A 17,915-nucleotide genomic window follows, 5' to 3' on the forward strand; every position below is an offset into this window, starting at 1 on the left:
CACATTTATTCTAATCTAGCGTGATCAATTGAGTGAGAATCAGAGCAGAAAGATTATCACGTGAACAAACACTCAAAATAACTTTTCCAGCGCTTCATTACAGCACCAGTGTTTCTGTCTGTAATCAATGGAGCTCAAGTCTAAAAAGAGTTCAATATTAGTAGATAATACAATAAGAGCTGGAGAAAAAACATCACTGACCCTTCAGGAGCAAATCCAGAGGCTTCTCCTGCAGCAGCAGCTATGGAGAACAGCCCAGCAGGTGAACAACAAGCTTGTGAAAAATTCCTTTCTCTGAAATAGTTTTGTTGCAACAATTCCTTTTTTAATATATTAAATGTATATATGACTTCTTTTTTTTTTTTTTAAGCAAAACCAGCTAAACACAAGAAGAAAAGCCTTTGTGCATTCTTCAAGAAGACATGGCTTGCTGTGAAAAGCACTCGTCGAGGCAACAAAACAGCCCTCCTCAGCTTGCGACGGACACAGATTCAGCTGATCTTCAGTGTGGTCCATCTGATCTCGAACCAGCAGCACACTGTCATCCAGCTGATCCACAGCCAGGCCCGTCCGGTCTAGAGCCAATAACTCTACAGGATCAACCTGATCCTCTGCCATGTCTGTCCAGCATCACACCGATAGACTGTGATGAAAATCCAGGTGATCCCGAGCCAGCTGAAGGTAGGTCTACTGTCATTTCAATTCTGTCCTGTTTTTCACACTTTTGAGTGTTTATTTATCTAATACCTACAAGTATGTTTGAATGTGCCTTGTAATATTTGGTTATAATTCTTAACTCTTCCATTTCTGTTTTTTTAGAAAATCAAACAAACACAAAGAAGAAGAAACGCATTCGCACACTCTTCAAAAGATTCTGGCGGGCTGTAAAATGTGCAACAAAACAGAAAAAGCACAACAAAGTGGCTCCTCTTTGTGCACAGCCCGAATCAGATTCAGCTGATCCTCAGTCAGATCCAAACTTTCTTGAACCTATGGCTCTGCAATATTCAGCTGATCATCAGTCGGATCCATCTGTCCATGAAACCATGGCTCTACAAGATCTGACTGATCCTCCAGAAGATCGTCTGTCTGGTTTGTCGGATCCTGGTTTTGTACCAACATGTCTGCAGGATTCAGCTGATCTTCTTCCAGGCCCGTCAGCTCTTGAGCCAGTACCCCCAGAATTTCCAGCTGCTTGCAAGCATACACGAATCAAGGATCAAACCCGAGCAGCCTGTTTCGGCCGTCCAACTCCTGGTGAGTTTATTTCCACTTGTCTGTGTGCGTATACATGTATGTATAATTCCTCATACGGTATTCCAAACGTAAATGATAACTGTTGACAAAGTAGTATTGCCTAAAAGCAATTGAAAGAATCCTTCTGTTACATGTTGACTTATGGTGAACTCAAAATCTCATACTGAGTAGGTACTACATTTGAATTTGAACTTGCTTTGTGTTCAATTTTGGGCGTAGCATTAGTTTCAAATGTTGAGCATATTTATTCTCCATGTATCTGATGTGAATTGCATGTGTGTATTTATTCAAGCACTGCCACAGGATTTCATGTCAGACTGAATCTCATATTTTAACATGCTCTCTTTGTATGTTTTTGCAGTACCATTTGATGAGATTTATGAAGTGGGAGATAAGCTTGGACAAGGAAGCTTTGGCACTGTGTACGAGGGGACTTCAAAAATTCAACGCAAGAAGGTAGGAATCACCGCTTTATTCACCAAATGTATATAGAAGATATCGATCAGTGCTTTGACCAAAACATTTTTAATATCAATTTAAATAGAAATATTTGTGATCATGACTATATATGTGTGTGTATATGTGTATAAATTTGCAGATTCAATATAATCAGTTTGCCCATTTGTAACATACAGTGCGCTTATAAATGATTTCATTTATTTATTCATTGATTGCATTTATTTTTTGCAGGTTGCCATCAAAATCATCCTCAAGTGTAAAAGAGACCGTTATATTGAACTAGTAAGTTGACGTAACTTAATGTACATAATTAAATACCAACTACATACAAATTACATTGCAAACAGAAGTGAAATGTGATATTGAACTCTTAATGACTCTTTTCTCTAATGTTAGCCTGGCTGTTCAAAGCCACTGTTTGCAGAAGTGGCTGCAAACCTGCTGCTGAAACAGGCACCATTAAGCCCCTACATTGTGTACATGCTGGAATGGTTTGAAGAGGAGGATCGGTTCATCCTCATCCTGGAACATCCGAACCCTGCATGGACTTGCTCAGATTTGTGGTTCACAACATGCATTGGCCGAACGAATTACAGACACGTAGCCTGATGTATCAAGCGGTGCTCGGGGCCAAGCACTGTCTTGACCGAGGTGTCTTTCACCGGGATATTAAGTTGAATAACTTTCTGATCAACACGACGACTAACCGAGTCCAACTAATAGACTTTGGCTGCAGTGACCTCGTCAAAAGTACAGGCTACTTGGGTGGTTTTATAGGTGAGTTGGCATGTTATGGTACTAGTTCTAATGAGAAGTCAAACTTCTGAGTAGTGATTTAATGAAAACAAATGGACATTTGGTCAAGTTTCTGGTGACATTTGTTTACAAATAGATTTTATAACCTGAATATGCCTTGCTTTCATGAACAGGACGATTCTGCCCACCTGAATACTACAAGGGCTTAGGATACAAGGCAGGGCCAACAACCGTCTGGTCTCTGGGTGTAATGATGTACGCAATGATGTGCAAATGTCTGCCCTTTAGCAGTCCTGAAGACATGATGCATGGCAGTCTGAGTTTTAACGTCAGAGTATCCACAGGTGAGAGAACAATCAACTACCAATAACACAGTGACATTAAGATTGTTAAACACACAAAGTGTAATACATGCTACATATTTCCATACTTGACAACGTTAACATGTCATGGACATGAAAGAACACACATGACTAACCAATGAAAAACTTGTACAGAATTGCAGAACTTGATAAGTCGCTGCCTGACTGTTGACCCAACTAAGAGAGCGACTATTGAGGAGATCCTACAGCATAAATGGTTTCAGCGAGGACAAATGTCAGGAGTAGCTCAGAGTCAGGCAGAGTGACTTAGGAGGGAAGGCAGATGATGACAGGAATCCCTCTTCTGAAAGTCCAAGAAGTGCTGTCATTCGTTCATTAAGTGGATGACCAAAACTGCACAAGCCATTCACCAGAGAGTCTCCGGAGCAGCAAGCTTAGTTTAAAAAAAAAAAGAGCAAACGTAATGGACGAAATGAAAAACACTTTTCTAAGAAATTAACACACGAAACCAAGGAGCAAATTTTATACTGTAAAAAAGTGTGCACAAAACAGAGGAAATGAAGATGCAGAATATTATAAATTTAGCGCACAAAACAGGAATACTAATGTAGACTTCACAAAGACCGTTCCTGTCAGCTCCTCAAACTGATCTTAATATATTCAAGTTATTGAATAGGTAGAGTTACATTTTATTCAATAAAACCTCTACAAAAAAAATCACTGGGTGTCCTGCTCGATTGCTCCTGTCTGCTGAGAGGTTGGTTTGTTTGTAGCTGAGTGTAGCTTCGCTCTTCAATTTATCACCTCTTCTCTAGCGATCAAATATAATTTAACTGTCTACATACCGTTGATACTATCAAATTAATCTAACTAATTAGACTGCTGTTAGTTCGTTCGCTTTAATCTAAAACTTGGCGGTGAGTTAGTACTCGTTAGCCGATTCACTTTCGCTCCCACCCGCGTTTTCGCACATATTGTTGGCTTTTTTCCGCTCCTGTTCATTTGTTCCTCGCGCTCGTTCACTCCGTTTTAAGAAGCTCATCAAATCAAGAGTGGTAAGTGAATCCTTACAGTGAGTAAATGGCTTCTCCCTGCATCGTCACTTGCATCGTCTGCCACATGTATAGCTTATCCTTCTCTGTTAGCGATCAGGGATTCACGTGATAAATGCAGTGAAATAGCTAGGCTGACAGAGAAGGTTTTAGAATTACAGACACACATCCAAACTTTAATTGAGGACAGTAAGAATGCGAGGGCTGTAGATACTGCTTTGGATGCGACTAGTACAGTGAATCATGTACATTGTTCTCGTCCAGCTTCAGAGCCCCTGCAGCAGGGCAATTGGGTGACCGTGAGGCGGGCTAGTCGCGGGTCAAAACACCGCTCATCAGTTCCGATCAGAACATCAAACAGGTTCTCCCCACTCAGTGACGCACACAATTACTATACAAGTGCTCTAGTAATTGGCGATTCTATTGTACGGAACGTGAAAATAGAGACACCAGCCACCGTAGTCCAATGCTTACCGGGAGCCAGAGCGTCTGACATCTTGTCAAATTTAAAAGTGCTGGCTAATGCTAAACGTAAACTTCGCCAGTCGGAGATCACTAAAAATAATATTAAAGAGGTGTGGGAATTTGCAAGCACGATGTCGGACAATGTATTATGCTCTGGTCCCCTCCCTGCTTACCGGGGTGATGAGTGTTGGGTCTGGATGCCTCTTTAAGGTTCTTTACCTGCCCGAAGACAACTCAATAACAGACATGAGAATTTGTTCCGAATGTGTAACTTGCAAGTGACATCGCTTCAGTTGCAAGGGAAGTAAACTGTTTCCAGCTCTCTTCAGTTTGCTTCTGAAACGCAGCCCCTCACACATCTTTATTTATACATAAAGGAAGAGCAACCCCCATAAAAAGGTTACAATAGGGCACATTCCTTTCTTGTGGGTGCTTGATCCTAATTAGATATCATTTAGATGGAATCTGCTTGTGGGAGAGTTCAGCAAGAGTTCAGCAAGGTGTCGGCTCTGGACAGCGTCCTGTCCTTTGTGAGCGTGTTGCCAAACTCTTAACACACACACAGAAGTTCTTCAAAACCACTTTGATATATGAGACAATAATGTCAATAAAAGTACGAAAACAAGAATAGTAGTTCCAACAATGAGATTTACAGCAGACTGCTGGGTCTCAATGGCTGGATGTCTAAGTGGTGCCCGCAAAACAACATAGGCTTTATAGACAATTGGATGAGTTTCTGGGGCAGACCTGACCTGTTAAAAAGAGATGGGCTTCATCCCTCCTGGGGTGGTGCTGCTCTTCTATCTAGAAATATGGCATATAGTCTTATAGCTCCAACATGACCAACTAGTGCCCAGGTCAGGAAGCAGACAGACCGGCTAAACCGACCAGCCTGCTAGCTGCCTCACATCACAGAAGGCAGTTAATTCTCAGCACATAGAGACTCTTTCACCTAGATATCACACTATAGAGACTGTGTCTGTTCCCCGAATTAGAACAGAGAACGTCCAAACCAAATCAAAAGTAATAATTTAATTAATTTCCAACAAATTAAAACTACCTATAATTCAAATAAGCAAACGATAAAACTTGGCTCGCTGAATATTAGATCACTTTCCACAAAAGCACTTTATATATATGATTTGATCAAAGATCAGAACCTAGATTTGCTTTGTTTGACAGAAACCTGGCTAAAACCAGATGGATATATTACTCTAAATGAATCTACAAATCCTATTAACTGAAGCAAAACGCTTGTACTAAGACGCGCGCTGCGTATGACGTCACTGATATGCGACGCACTCTTGCAGGGAGAGAGCACGTGCATCCCGGATCGCGATTAAAATCATTACGGAAAAAAAGCACGAATGATCCATGATATTGAAGCAGATGATATGCGGTCGTGAAACCTGTGAGATCCTATGCGGTTGATTAATTGTTGAAATCCCCTGGATTTGGTGAGTTTCAAAATATGATGTTCAGCTCTCTTAAATGAAGTTTAATATGTTGTGTTAATGTTTTGAAGCATTTTATGCGAGTTTGTATGCATTTAGTGTTCAGATATTATGTATAATGTATTGTAACTCTGTAATGTATTTCTAAAGGGCTTAAAAATGATAACCAGCAGACGATTATCATTTATGTAACTAGTTTATTGTGGTTGAGTGACCAAAGTGCTCAAATGGTTTTCTCAACCAGTTGAGTATATATTTGAAAGACATACAGAGTTTTAACAGTCATGTTAATTGTTCAGTGATATTGTGACACTGTTTGCATAAACAGGTCAGGTTTTTTAAACTGTGATCCTAAGATGGCGAGCAACCCAACTAGAGAACCCGGAGAGAGACAACTTGAAGAAAATCCTTTACTCATCACGTGGTCAACGCCTTATTCATTATTCCAAGTGGAATTCACCCATTCCTAGTGGTATTTCTCACCACATTACCTCAGTACTGATCATCACACTGACTATTGAACTTTTTGCACTACAAACACAAGCATTCTCTCGTGTTCAGTGGATTCATCGTTTGGATTCTAAGGACAGTTATATTTTATTTTTGTTCCTTTCCCACATTTACATAGTTTATGGACTGAGAACTTTTCATATACTGAATCTTTATTTGTTATTTTCCTTGAGTGATCTATTGTAATTGTTTTTGTTGTTGTGGGTCAGAGATTCTAATTCAAAGCAATATCAATACAAGCAAAGCTCCACAGAAGCTAGGAAAGGTTAAAAACTATAAATCAATAAGATTGAAGCAAACTAAAAATAAATTCAAAATAGAAGTTAATTATAAACAATTGGTTAATTAAAGACAGGTACAATAAAAGCACAGTACAGTAAAAATATTCGTCAAATAACTTCAAAGGAGCTCAAATTTAATTTCTAATACAAAGAAAGAGAAAAGAGAATTTCTTTGGATGTGTATTTCTATTGTTTTCTTTATTGTCATTTCATTTCACATTTTCATTGAATTCAACTCAACTAAAAGACACTTTAAAGTCATTCTCCTGGTCTGCCTATTTATTAATGTGGTTTAACTAATTCTTGCCCTCCTGTAGCGAACCTAGTACATTGACTGGTCCATTACAGTGTATCTTCCCATAGTAACTACAGTGCACCAGTAGCGCAAGGGGTTACACACAGCACAGATTTCATTAAAGAATTTGCTGATTTTCTAACTGAGTTAGTACTGGCCGCAGATGAAGTCTTAATTGTTGGCGATTTTAATATCCAAGTTGATAATGAAAAAGACGCATTAGGATCAGCTTTCTTAGATATTCTGAACTCCATTGGGGTTAGACAACACGTCTCTGGACCTACTCATTGTCGAAACCATACTCTAGATCTAATACTGTCACATGGAATGGTTGTTAAAATGGTTGAAGTTCTGCAGCAAAGTGATGACATTTCAGATCACTATCTAGTCTTGTGTGAACTCTGTATAGTTAAACCTGTAAACTCTGCACCTTATTACAAGTATGGTAGAACCACCACTTCCACCACAAGAGAAAGCTTTCTAAATAACCTCCCTGACTTATCTCAATTCCTTAGCTCATCCAATACGACGCAAAAACTTGATGATGTAACAGAAACTATGCACTCTCTTTTTTCTAGCACTTTAGATACAGTTGCTCCTTTGCACTTAAAAAAGATAAAAGAAAACAATCTGACTCCATGGTATAATGACAACACACGCACCCTAAAGAGAGCAGCCCGGAAAATGGAGCGCAGGTGGAGAAAAACCAAATTAGAAGTATTTCGTATTGCCTGGCGGGAGAGTATGCTGTCATACAGAAAAGCATTAAAAATGGCAAGATCTGATTATTTTTCATCCCTTTTAGAAGAAAACAAACACAACCCCCGGTATTTATTCAGTACAGTAACTAAATTAACAAAAAATAAAACGTCAACAGGTGCTAATATTCCCCAAGAGTATAGCTGCAATGAGTTCATTAATTTCTTTACTTCTAAGATTGATACCATCAGAGATAAAATTGTAAATATGCAGCCACAACTACAGTTTCACATCAGATAGTGAGCTTTAGATCCCCTGAGGAAAAATTACACACTTTCTCCACTATAGGAGAAGACGACTTGTACAAACTTGTTAAATCATCTAAACCAGCAACATGTATGTTAGACCCTATTCCATCTAAACTATTAAAAGATTTGCTTCCAGAAGTCATAGATCCTAATTTGAACATTATTAATTCATCATTGTCATTAGGATATGTTCCCAAAACCTTCCCAAAACTGGCTGTAGTTAAGCCTCTTATTAAGAAACCACATCTCGATCCCAAAGACTTACAGACCAATCTCTAATCTCCCTTTTCTGTCAAAGATACTGGAAAAGGTCGTATCCTCACAACTGTATTCCTTTTTAGAAAAAAAATGGTGTCTGCGAGGATTTCCAATCAGGTTTTAGACCGTACCATAGTACTGAGACTGCTCTCATTAGAGTTACTAATGACCTGCTTCTATCATCTGATCGTGGTTTTATCTCGTTATTAGTGCTATTAGATCTTAGCGCAGCATTCGATACTATCGATCACAACATTCTCTTGGATAGACTAGAAAACTATGTTGGCATTAGAGGAAGCGCCTTAGCATGGTTTAAATCATATCTATCTGACCGCTATCAGTTTGTAGCATTAAATGAGGAGGTATCATATCGCTCAAAAGTGAAATATGGAGTTCCTCAAGGCTCAGTGCTAGGACCGTTACTTTTCAACCTGTACATGTTACCTCTGGGAGATATTATCAGGAGTCATGGTGTGAGCTTTCACTGCTATGCTGATGATACTCAGCTCTATATTTCAGCGCAGCCTGGTGATACACACCAAATTGAGAATCTAACAGAATGCATAGTCGATATAAAAAACTGGATGATGAGTAACTTCCTAATGCTAAATTCTGAAAAAACAGAGGTGCTAATAATTGGACCTAAAAACCCCACATATAATAATCTAGAACACAGCCTATCACTTGATGGCTGCTCTGTTAATTCTTCATCATCAGTTAGGAACCTAGGTGTGCTGTTTGACAGCAATCTTTCCTTTGAAAATCATGTTTCTAGCATCTGTAAAACTGCGTTTTTCCATCTTAAAAATATATCTAAATTACGACCTATGCTTTCAACCTCTAATGCAGAAATATTAATTCATGCGTTTATGACCTCAAGGTTAGATTATTGCAATGCTTTATTGGGTGGTTGTTCTGCACGCTTAATAAACAAACTTCAGCTAGTCCAAAACGCAGCAGCCAGAGTCCTTACTAGAACTAGGAAGTATGATCACATTAGCCCGGTTCTGTCAACACTGCACTGGCTCCCTATCAAACATCGGATAGATTTTAAAGTCTTATTAATTACCTATAAAGCCCTGAATGGTTTAGCTCCTAAATACTTGAGCGAGCTCTTATCCCATTATAGTCCTGCACGTCCGCTGCGTTCTCAAAACTCTGGCCATTTGATAATACCTAGAATATCAAAATCAACTGCGGGCGGCAGATCCTTTTCCTATCTAGCACCTAAACTCTGGAACAATCTCCCTAACTCTGTTCGGGAAGCAGACACACTCTGCCAGTTTAAATCTAGATTAAAGACACATCTTTTTAATTTAGCCTACACATAACACACCAACACACTTTTTATTATTCAAATCCGTTAAAGGATTTTTAGGCTGCATTACTTAGATTTGCTGGAACCGGGAACACTACTCCTAAAATACGATGTACTTGTGGCATTGTAAAAAGAATGGCATCTACGCTAATATTAGTCCTGTCTCTTTCTCAATCTGTTTTCACAGTTTGTATCCAGACTAGATGGTGGATCAGCACACACAGATTATGTTCATCAGAGACCAGAAAATCTAGATGCGCCCGTGGACAGATCACCAGGTACTGATGCACACACACACACACACACGCACACACTAAGTCATTTACACTATCTGACACAGCTGCGTTTAAAAGTGAACTGGAAGTTAAGTGCTGGGCGTCCGGTCAGAGAACTGACCCCAACTGAGTCTGGTTTCTCCCAAGGTTTTTTTTTCTCCATTCTGTATGCATGGGGTTTTGTTTCCTTGCCGCTGTCGCCTCTGGCTTGCTTGGTTGGGGACACTTAACTTCTAGTGATTTAACGTCGAATTGATTACAGAGACCGTCTCTGCATTTAATAAGAAATTGGTCACTCTCGTCAGTATACATCCCTGTCATTGTACTCTTCTACATTATACTGTACAGTGCTTTGATGCAACCTGTGTTGTTAAAAGCGCTATATAAATAAAAATGATTGATTGATTGACTTGTGTAAAATTTTCAGGCCCTGCTAAAAAAACAGCCTATGCCAGGCTGGGAGAAATGAACAGTGTTGACATAGTTTAAACACTACATCGTGATAAAATGCTGTTATTTTTAAGACGGTGTCAGTGTGAAATTTAACCCAAAGAGGTGTAAAAACAAAAAAGCCACACCTCCACTTAACGCTAGGCTACCAGGCTATGTCTGCCATTTTATTTCACTTGAAGACGAAGAAAAAGCAGATAAATCAGGTTCTCACATGGTATAGCAAAAATAATTATTTTTATACACATGCACAGGAGTATATGTCGTGTATGAAAAGTCAAACTTCTGAGTAGTGATTTAATGAAAACAAATGGACATTTGGTCAAGTTTCTGGTGACATTTGTTTGCAAATAGATTTTGTAACCTGAATATGCCTTGCTTTCATGAACAGGAGGAGTCTGCCCGCCTGAATACTACAAGGGCTACAAAGGATACAAGGCAGAGCCAACAACCGTCTGGTGTCTGGGTGTAATGATGTACGTAATGATGTGCAAATGTCGACCCTTTAGCAGTCCTGAAGACATGATGCATGGCAGTCTGAGTTTTAACGTTAGAGTATCCACAGGTGAGAGAACAATCAACTACCAATGACACAGTGACATTAAGATTGTTAAACACACAAAGTTTAATACATGCTACATATTTCCATACTTGACAACGTTAGCATGTCATGGACATGAAAGAACACACATGACTAACCAATGAAAAACTTGTACAGAATTGCAGAACTTGATAAGTCACTGCCTGACTGTTGACCCAACTAAGAGAGTGACTATTGAGGAGATCCTACAGCATAAATGGTTTCAGCGAGGACAAATGTCAGGAGTAGCTCGGAGTCAGGCAGAGTCACTTAGGAGGGAAGGCAGATGATGACAGGAATCCAAAAAAGGATTCTATCTGCCACTCTGTCCGTGTCAGGCATTCACCACAGCCACCTCCCTCTGAAGCACCACCCACCAGATCATCATCTCCAGAGTACTAATCCCCACACCTGTTTCCCATCTGAGCCACCCCATATAAGCAGGACTCCCTCAGTTCACCCTCGCTGGATCTACTGTTCATCACCCTCCATGTTAGCGCCTGGCCTCGCCATACTCTTCGGTTTGTGGACTCTGATTCCTGGCTCCCCCTTTGGACAGTACTCATTGGTTTACTACAAGGACTTTCAGCTAAGATCTCTTCTCCATTGACCTGCCATTACTCCGTTTCAATAAAAGATCATCATTGTTCTCCAACTTCCTGTCTCTAGTCTGTTCCTGGTGTTGTGTGACAGACTGCTGCTAAAAAGGTTGTTTTAAAATTAAGACCGAACCATCTTTCCAGTTAGTGTACCACAGCCAAAATACATTGTGCCTATGGAAAGACGATACAATTTTGGTTAGGCCTTATTGATATGATACCAGATGATAATATCATATAAGCTGTACTTGTCCTGTAAACCTGTTGTGTAATATCACATTGTAGCCTCCTTCTCTTTCAATCAGATGCACGATAAAACTGAATTCGTTACTATAGCAACAGCAGTGCAGCGATGCTGACGTGATTTTGTTGATTGACAGAGAAAATGAAGTTAAGTCTTTGTTAAACTTTCTTCTTGTCGTTAGCGTTAACAACATTACAGAATTATTTGATAGACAAAAAATCCTAATGTAAAATACTAATTTGTATTCGTGAACCGTTAGCTATTCGAGTAAGACATGCAGAAAGCTTGTTTGAAAGCTGCTATTTTCCTCTTTGGATGTCGAAATCAAACGTAAGCCATTGTCTGTTCGTCGTTTCAATTAATTAACCCTAACCCTAACCCTAACCCCTAACCCTAACCCCTAACCCTAACCCCTAACCCCAACCTAACCCTAACCCTAACCCTAACCCCTAACCCTAACCCCAACCCCAACCCCAACCCTAACCTCCTAACCCTAACCTAACTTCAACCCTAACCTAACCTAACCCTAACCTAACCCTAACCCTAATCCCTAACCCTAAACCCTAACCCTAAATCCTAATCCTAACCCTAACCCTAACCCTAACCCTAACCCCTAACCCTAAACCCTAACCCTAACCCTAACCCTAAATCCTAACCCTAAACCCTAACCCTAATCCTAACCCCTAACCCTAACCGTAAAATAACCCTATCCCTAACCCCTAACCCTAACCCGTTCATCCAGTGGTTTTCCCGAGTGCGCAAAATCTGCACACATTTATTTTGTAGAGATCCCACAATCCCTCCATCTGTTTAGGTGTTGCAAAACATAATGCAGACCCATATTGACTGCATCATCCCCTGACCTGTTTGTTCTGTATGCAAACTACAGGGGGTCCAGTAAAAGTCCTACAGATAACCCAAGACCAGTTTTTCAAATGATTTCTTGACCACAGACATTAGAGCCACAGGTCTGCAATCCAATTGTCACCAAGCCAGCAGAGGGAGCTCTTACCTCTGGGTGATCGGTGATCACTTCCTCTGCTACAACTTCCTGTTCCAGGACTATAAATACTGTTGTAGGCCCCTCACCTGCAGGTTGCATTGTTCACCTGTTCTATTGTTGTTCCTGAGTTTCTGAGTATTTTCCGAGTTCTTGTTTCCCTGGTTTTACCCTGCGTGTCTTCTGATTTTCTGATTGTTTGCTGCCTGACCTGACCACCGCCTGTTTTTGGATTTTGTTTTTGCCTCGTCTCCGATACTCCTGTTTGCCCTGTTAGACGCCTGCCTGTTTTGACCATGCCGTTGTTCAATAAAAGCCTGCACATGGATCCGCACGCCTCAGACCCCTCATTTGTGACAGAATGCAACCTCGCACCAGGATCCAGTGGCTTTTCACCCAAACCATGGCCAGGTATGCACCTTGCAATGTCTTTGCTAACCCTCAAGCAGGGCACCCGGTCACTTGAGGATTATACTCAAGAATGTCTGGACCTGGCTTACCTCTCTGACCTACCAGACTGTTTGCTGATAGAATTTTTTTACGAGGGAATAAATCAGCCACTCAAATCACAACTGGTTCAAGAGGGTCGAACTGTCCAGCGTCGCTACCCAAGATGGCCACCGCCTGCCCAGCGCCGCTTCCCAAGATGGCCGCCTCCTGCCCAGCGCCGCTTTCCAAGATGGCCGCCGTCGACGATGGATCCCAGCAGCCCCTGCACTCATCCTCTGCCCTCCACCTGGAGCTCGCCACGGGTCTGCCAGTCTCCATCGCCGCTGTGGGTGAAGGATCCCTCGCCTCCGAGTCCCGGACTCCTCCTCGGCTCGTGAGACCCGCCGGCTCCCCTGGGCTTCTAGCTCCCTCCTCTCCACCGTGGTCCGTCAGTCCACTAGCTCCACCAGGCTCCATCGTCTCTCCGGCTACGCCTTGGTCGGTCGTCAACCATCCGTCGCCTCAGGATTCCCCTCCTCCAGCTTCGCCTCGTCCCTCCATCCCTCCGGCTCTGTCAGGCTCCTCCCTCCCCCCGGCTCCACCTCAGTCCTCTGTTGCTCTGGCTCCGCCGCGTCCATCTCGTCCCCTGTTTCTGCATCAGTCGCCGAAGCCTGCGGTATCGCCTAGGACCTCCAGCGCCTCTGTGTCACCCTGGCTCTTCGGCTCTCCGCCTCAGTCTCCTCGACCACCCGCTCCGCCGCCGTTGGTCGGCCCCATGGGGTTGATGACCGTTACCTCTCCATGGCTCCTCCCTCCGTCAACTCCACCACTGACCCTCATGGCTGGAATCTGGATCGTCTCCCGCTCCAGACTCCTCCTGTCTTCTCCCTGGCTCCTCCCTCCGTCTCTTCCTCCCTGGACTCTGTCTGCTGACTCCCTCCCGGAACCCTCTCCCAAGCTCCCAGTTTTGTGTTGTTTGTCTTGTGGAGCGCCAGGAGTCGCTCCTAGGAGGGGGGCTATGTCACCAAGCCAGCAGAGGGAGCTCTTACCTCTCGGTGATCACTTCCTCAGCTACAACTTCCTGTTCCAGGACTATAAATACTGTTGTAGGCCCCTCACCTGCAGGTTGCATTGTTCACCTGTTCTATTGTTGTTCCTGAGTTTCTGAGTATTTTCCGAGTTCTTGTTTCCCTGGTTTTGACCCTGCCTGTCTTCTGATTTTCTGATTGTTTGCTGCCTGACCTGACCACCGCCTGTTTTTGGATTTTGTTTTTGCCTCGTCTCCGATACTCCTGTTTGCCCTGTTAGACGCCTGCCTGTTTTGACCATGCCACCACGTCCGAAAAGCCTGCAAATGGATCCGCCTCAGACCCCTCATTCGTGACACCAATTAAATCCAGTAATTTGGGTTTTCTTTGGGATGGGGATGATGGGATGGTGGCGCGTCTATGGCATGAAGGGACTACACACAGCTCCAGTGATCTGTTGAAGATCTGTGTGAAGATGGGGGCCAGTTCACAGAGTGGACACTACTCACAAACGTCCCACTTTCCTCAACACCCCAGTCTTGGAAGTTTGCTGTAGTCTTTACTCTCTTATCTTAAAGTTTATGTATGGAACCTAACACATTTTGTCTTTGTCATACTTGCTCAGTTTGACATACACTTGTCCTGTTTCTGTTAGGACATTAATTTGAAATACGTTAAAATACAGATCAACCCAAGGTCATCTGTTTCTAGGTCTCACAATTTCGCTTACAATAATTATCTTTTTATAACATCTCCAATTAGCCAAATCTCAGTGCTTTGTTTCATAAAAGTTAAATATTGTCTGAGTTTAACTCTCATTGGATTTCTATTGTTAATTTCATAACAGCATGTCCCAATTTTAACCGCCTCTTAGAGTCTTCACAAATTAACGTATGCCTCTTCCATTGATTAGACATTTGACTTTTGACTAATCATTGAAATGATGGATCTGGGATAGAATCCTGCCCATAGGCCGCCTTCGTCATTTTGAAACTCTGCTGGGACACTTGTGTTTGTGGAGATTATTCTGTCATCTCCAGTGATGCCAATGTTTTTGTCTATAAAACATAATATTCCTTCACATTTCACCAATCATATAACATTGTTGTTATATTTACCATGTAACTGATATATTGAAACATATCATCTTTTATCCAATCCTTAGAAGCACTCAAGTCATTGTATAAATCTCTGACCTCTGGGTGGAGCACTCTTAACATACTTTTACATTGTAGAAATATGTCTGTACTCAGACTTCAACATGTCAAATGTTTTTCTACAGTACTCCTCTCCTTCATCATCATCACTGTACCAGATAATAGTTTTGATTCTCTTAAAGCAATTTTTGCACAAGTCACCCATAACAAATCCAGCTTTTTGAATATATAATACCTGATGACAAGTCATACATTCATCCTCTCTAACAGTGATCCAGTAACTCTGATATCGTGACAACAGTTGGCCTTTTGCTGTTCGTTTAAGTTCCTATAAATAAAGCATATTTCTGAACATTTTTATTCCATCAATTGCAGATTTTACTTTTTCTTAAGTATATTGTTCACATACTGTTACCAAATAGCAGTGTATATATATATATATATATATATATATATATATATATATATATATATATATATATATAAACATACATTTCTTGATAATATGAAAAGATAGCGATTACCAGTAAGTCGAAATGGTCAAGTCCATTTAAGTTTCCAGCAACCTCTGTGTCGGACATCCTGCTGTAAGACAAGTCTGATCTGGTCAATGTTAGAGTTCTTCTGTCCATCCTTCTAAACGCGTGTAACTCGATATGACTTCACAGCACCAATTTTATCAGGTACATGACGCGTTGAATGCAAATTACTAATAGGGGGTTGTCTTTCACCTCTCCTACATTTTTTAGCAGATCTACAGATCATGCCACAAATCATCCTAAGGAGTTTCCCAAGACCAGTTTGCTCCACAGTAATTAATAGGAATGATCCTGTCGCAATGATTAATATCATATGAAAAATGCATATTATCCATCTTAAGGTTCTATAGGTGCTTACTGAGAAACCTCCTAGAATTTTCAGTAACTTTCTTGTTCACTATAGACCATAGGCTTTTAGACTCCTGTAAGTTTCCCCTTTCTTGGAAATACTGCCGTTTAGCCAACATAAAATATAGTGGAAGCGGAGGCATACATCACCCATTTTCTTGAATGTTATAATTCACCGTCACAGCAGCAAATACATTCATATCAGTCTCTATGGGTTCAGATAGCAGTCTACTAATGCCTTGATTAATATCATTCCTTTTCTCATTGCTGTCCACTGTCTGATTCAGACATTGCCAGTGCGCGATCCCTACTTGTTTTATGTCTTCAAAATACCTCACAGTCCAATACGTCTTTAAAGTTAGCAATTCTTCCGCTTTCATTTCACCTCTACAGTTTCTGCTGAGTTTGTACAGAGTTTGTAATTCATCCATATTATAATACCCCAGAATTTCTCAGGAATTGCCCACGTGATTATACTATAATCATTCTTGTATCTCATTCTAACTAGAGGTATAGGATAATACTTATTCAGTCGGGATTGTTGTATTGCACCCTTGTGCCTAGATTTGCTAAATTGTAGCTCTCTTTTTGTTCTATAACCTTAATTTTCTCCCTCTTTCTTGTTGCTACATCTTGCAACAGATCAAATAACCTAAACTGTATTACCATTTGATCAGTTTCAACAAACTCGTCTGTTATCAACCTTTTCCACAATAGTGACTCTTTTAAAATAGTTTGAATCATTACTTCGCTTTTAAATCCCTGTCTGTTTAAAGACACTAACCAATGCTTGCCTTCAACATTTGAAGCTGCTCCTGCTCTTTGCCTATAAATTTTCTCACAGCTCAACTTCTCTCTACACACACAAACTTCCCAATAAATCTCATCAACTGTGTACACTTATCCTCTAACTTTGTTACCCAATGCTTATAGCACTGTTACGCCAAATCACACGTAATTGCCAATTGTACCTAGTTTTGGCACATTGTTCAACACTTTGATCAGTACAATCCCCCCAGAATTTGTCTGTTACAATACTGATCTGATAGAACAGTTTTTTCTTCTGTGAATATTTATTTCGTCCTAAAGCTACCTCAGCCTTTCTAGTGGACTCACTGTTCCATTTTAAACCAGAAAAAGGATTTCTTAACTTATGCAAAGCCTCATAAAGTGTATACTTTTCCTTTGTATCTTTGATCTTTGCCTTTTTCAAGAAAATTTCTCTCTCCTCCTTTTTCTAACTTTTTCTCAAATTACCAATTTCTTATTTGGTTCTTTCTCAACGTTTTCCTTGTTGAGAAAAGTTGTCACTGGATTTTGTAAAAACCCAAAACTATAATAAGTATAGCTACATTTATCATGGTTACCACAAAGATTGGTTTGCTTAAGCAGACCTGTTTCCATTTTCACTAATACTTGAACACTTCTCTGTCTGAGCCCAACACTTAGCTCCAGGTTCCTTGTCCTGTAAAACATAACACAAATCTGAAATTGTGTTCAGTTTCTTTAAGTCATCTAGAAACTCAGTTTCTTTCAGTATTTTTAAGTTCTGCTGTTACAGATCTTAAGACCGTTTTGTGTGTAAAAAGACTTTTCTTCTATGATTGGGCTTCATTCCCCTTCTAAAAGTCTTATTACATTCAAAACATATGTATTCCCCTTCTATGGGGTCTATCATAATTTATTATGATCAACAAAATGTCATACTTACGGTGCCAGACAGCCACGCCACTGCCAGTGAACACTTTTCCTTGTTTCTCTGCCTTAAATCTTATGCTCTGATATTTGTTAGTTATATCTTTTTGTTTCGAAGTTTATTTCTTACTTCTGC

General features: G+C 40.7%; 1 protein-coding gene across 1 annotated transcript in view; it reads left to right on the plus strand.

The window, feature by feature from the left end:
* Positions 1-422: 422 nt before the first annotated feature.
* Positions 423-17,915, plus strand: part of LOC122342362 — a gene marked incomplete at its 3' end in the record, with an annotated part of 44,324 nt that continues 26,831 nt past the window's right edge. Inside the window, 5 exon segments of the mRNA XM_043236142.1 lie at positions 423-681; positions 1,012-1,257; positions 1,619-1,713; positions 1,948-1,998; positions 2,113-2,256. Of these exon segments, the coding sequence (XP_043092077.1) occupies positions 423-681; positions 1,012-1,257; positions 1,619-1,713; positions 1,948-1,998; positions 2,113-2,256 (795 nt within the window).

The sequence above is a fragment of the Puntigrus tetrazona genome, chromosome 4 (genome assembly GCF_018831695.1).
Source record: "Puntigrus tetrazona isolate hp1 chromosome 4, ASM1883169v1, whole genome shotgun sequence".
Classification (NCBI taxonomy): Eukaryota; Metazoa; Chordata; class Actinopteri; order Cypriniformes; family Cyprinidae; genus Puntigrus; species Puntigrus tetrazona.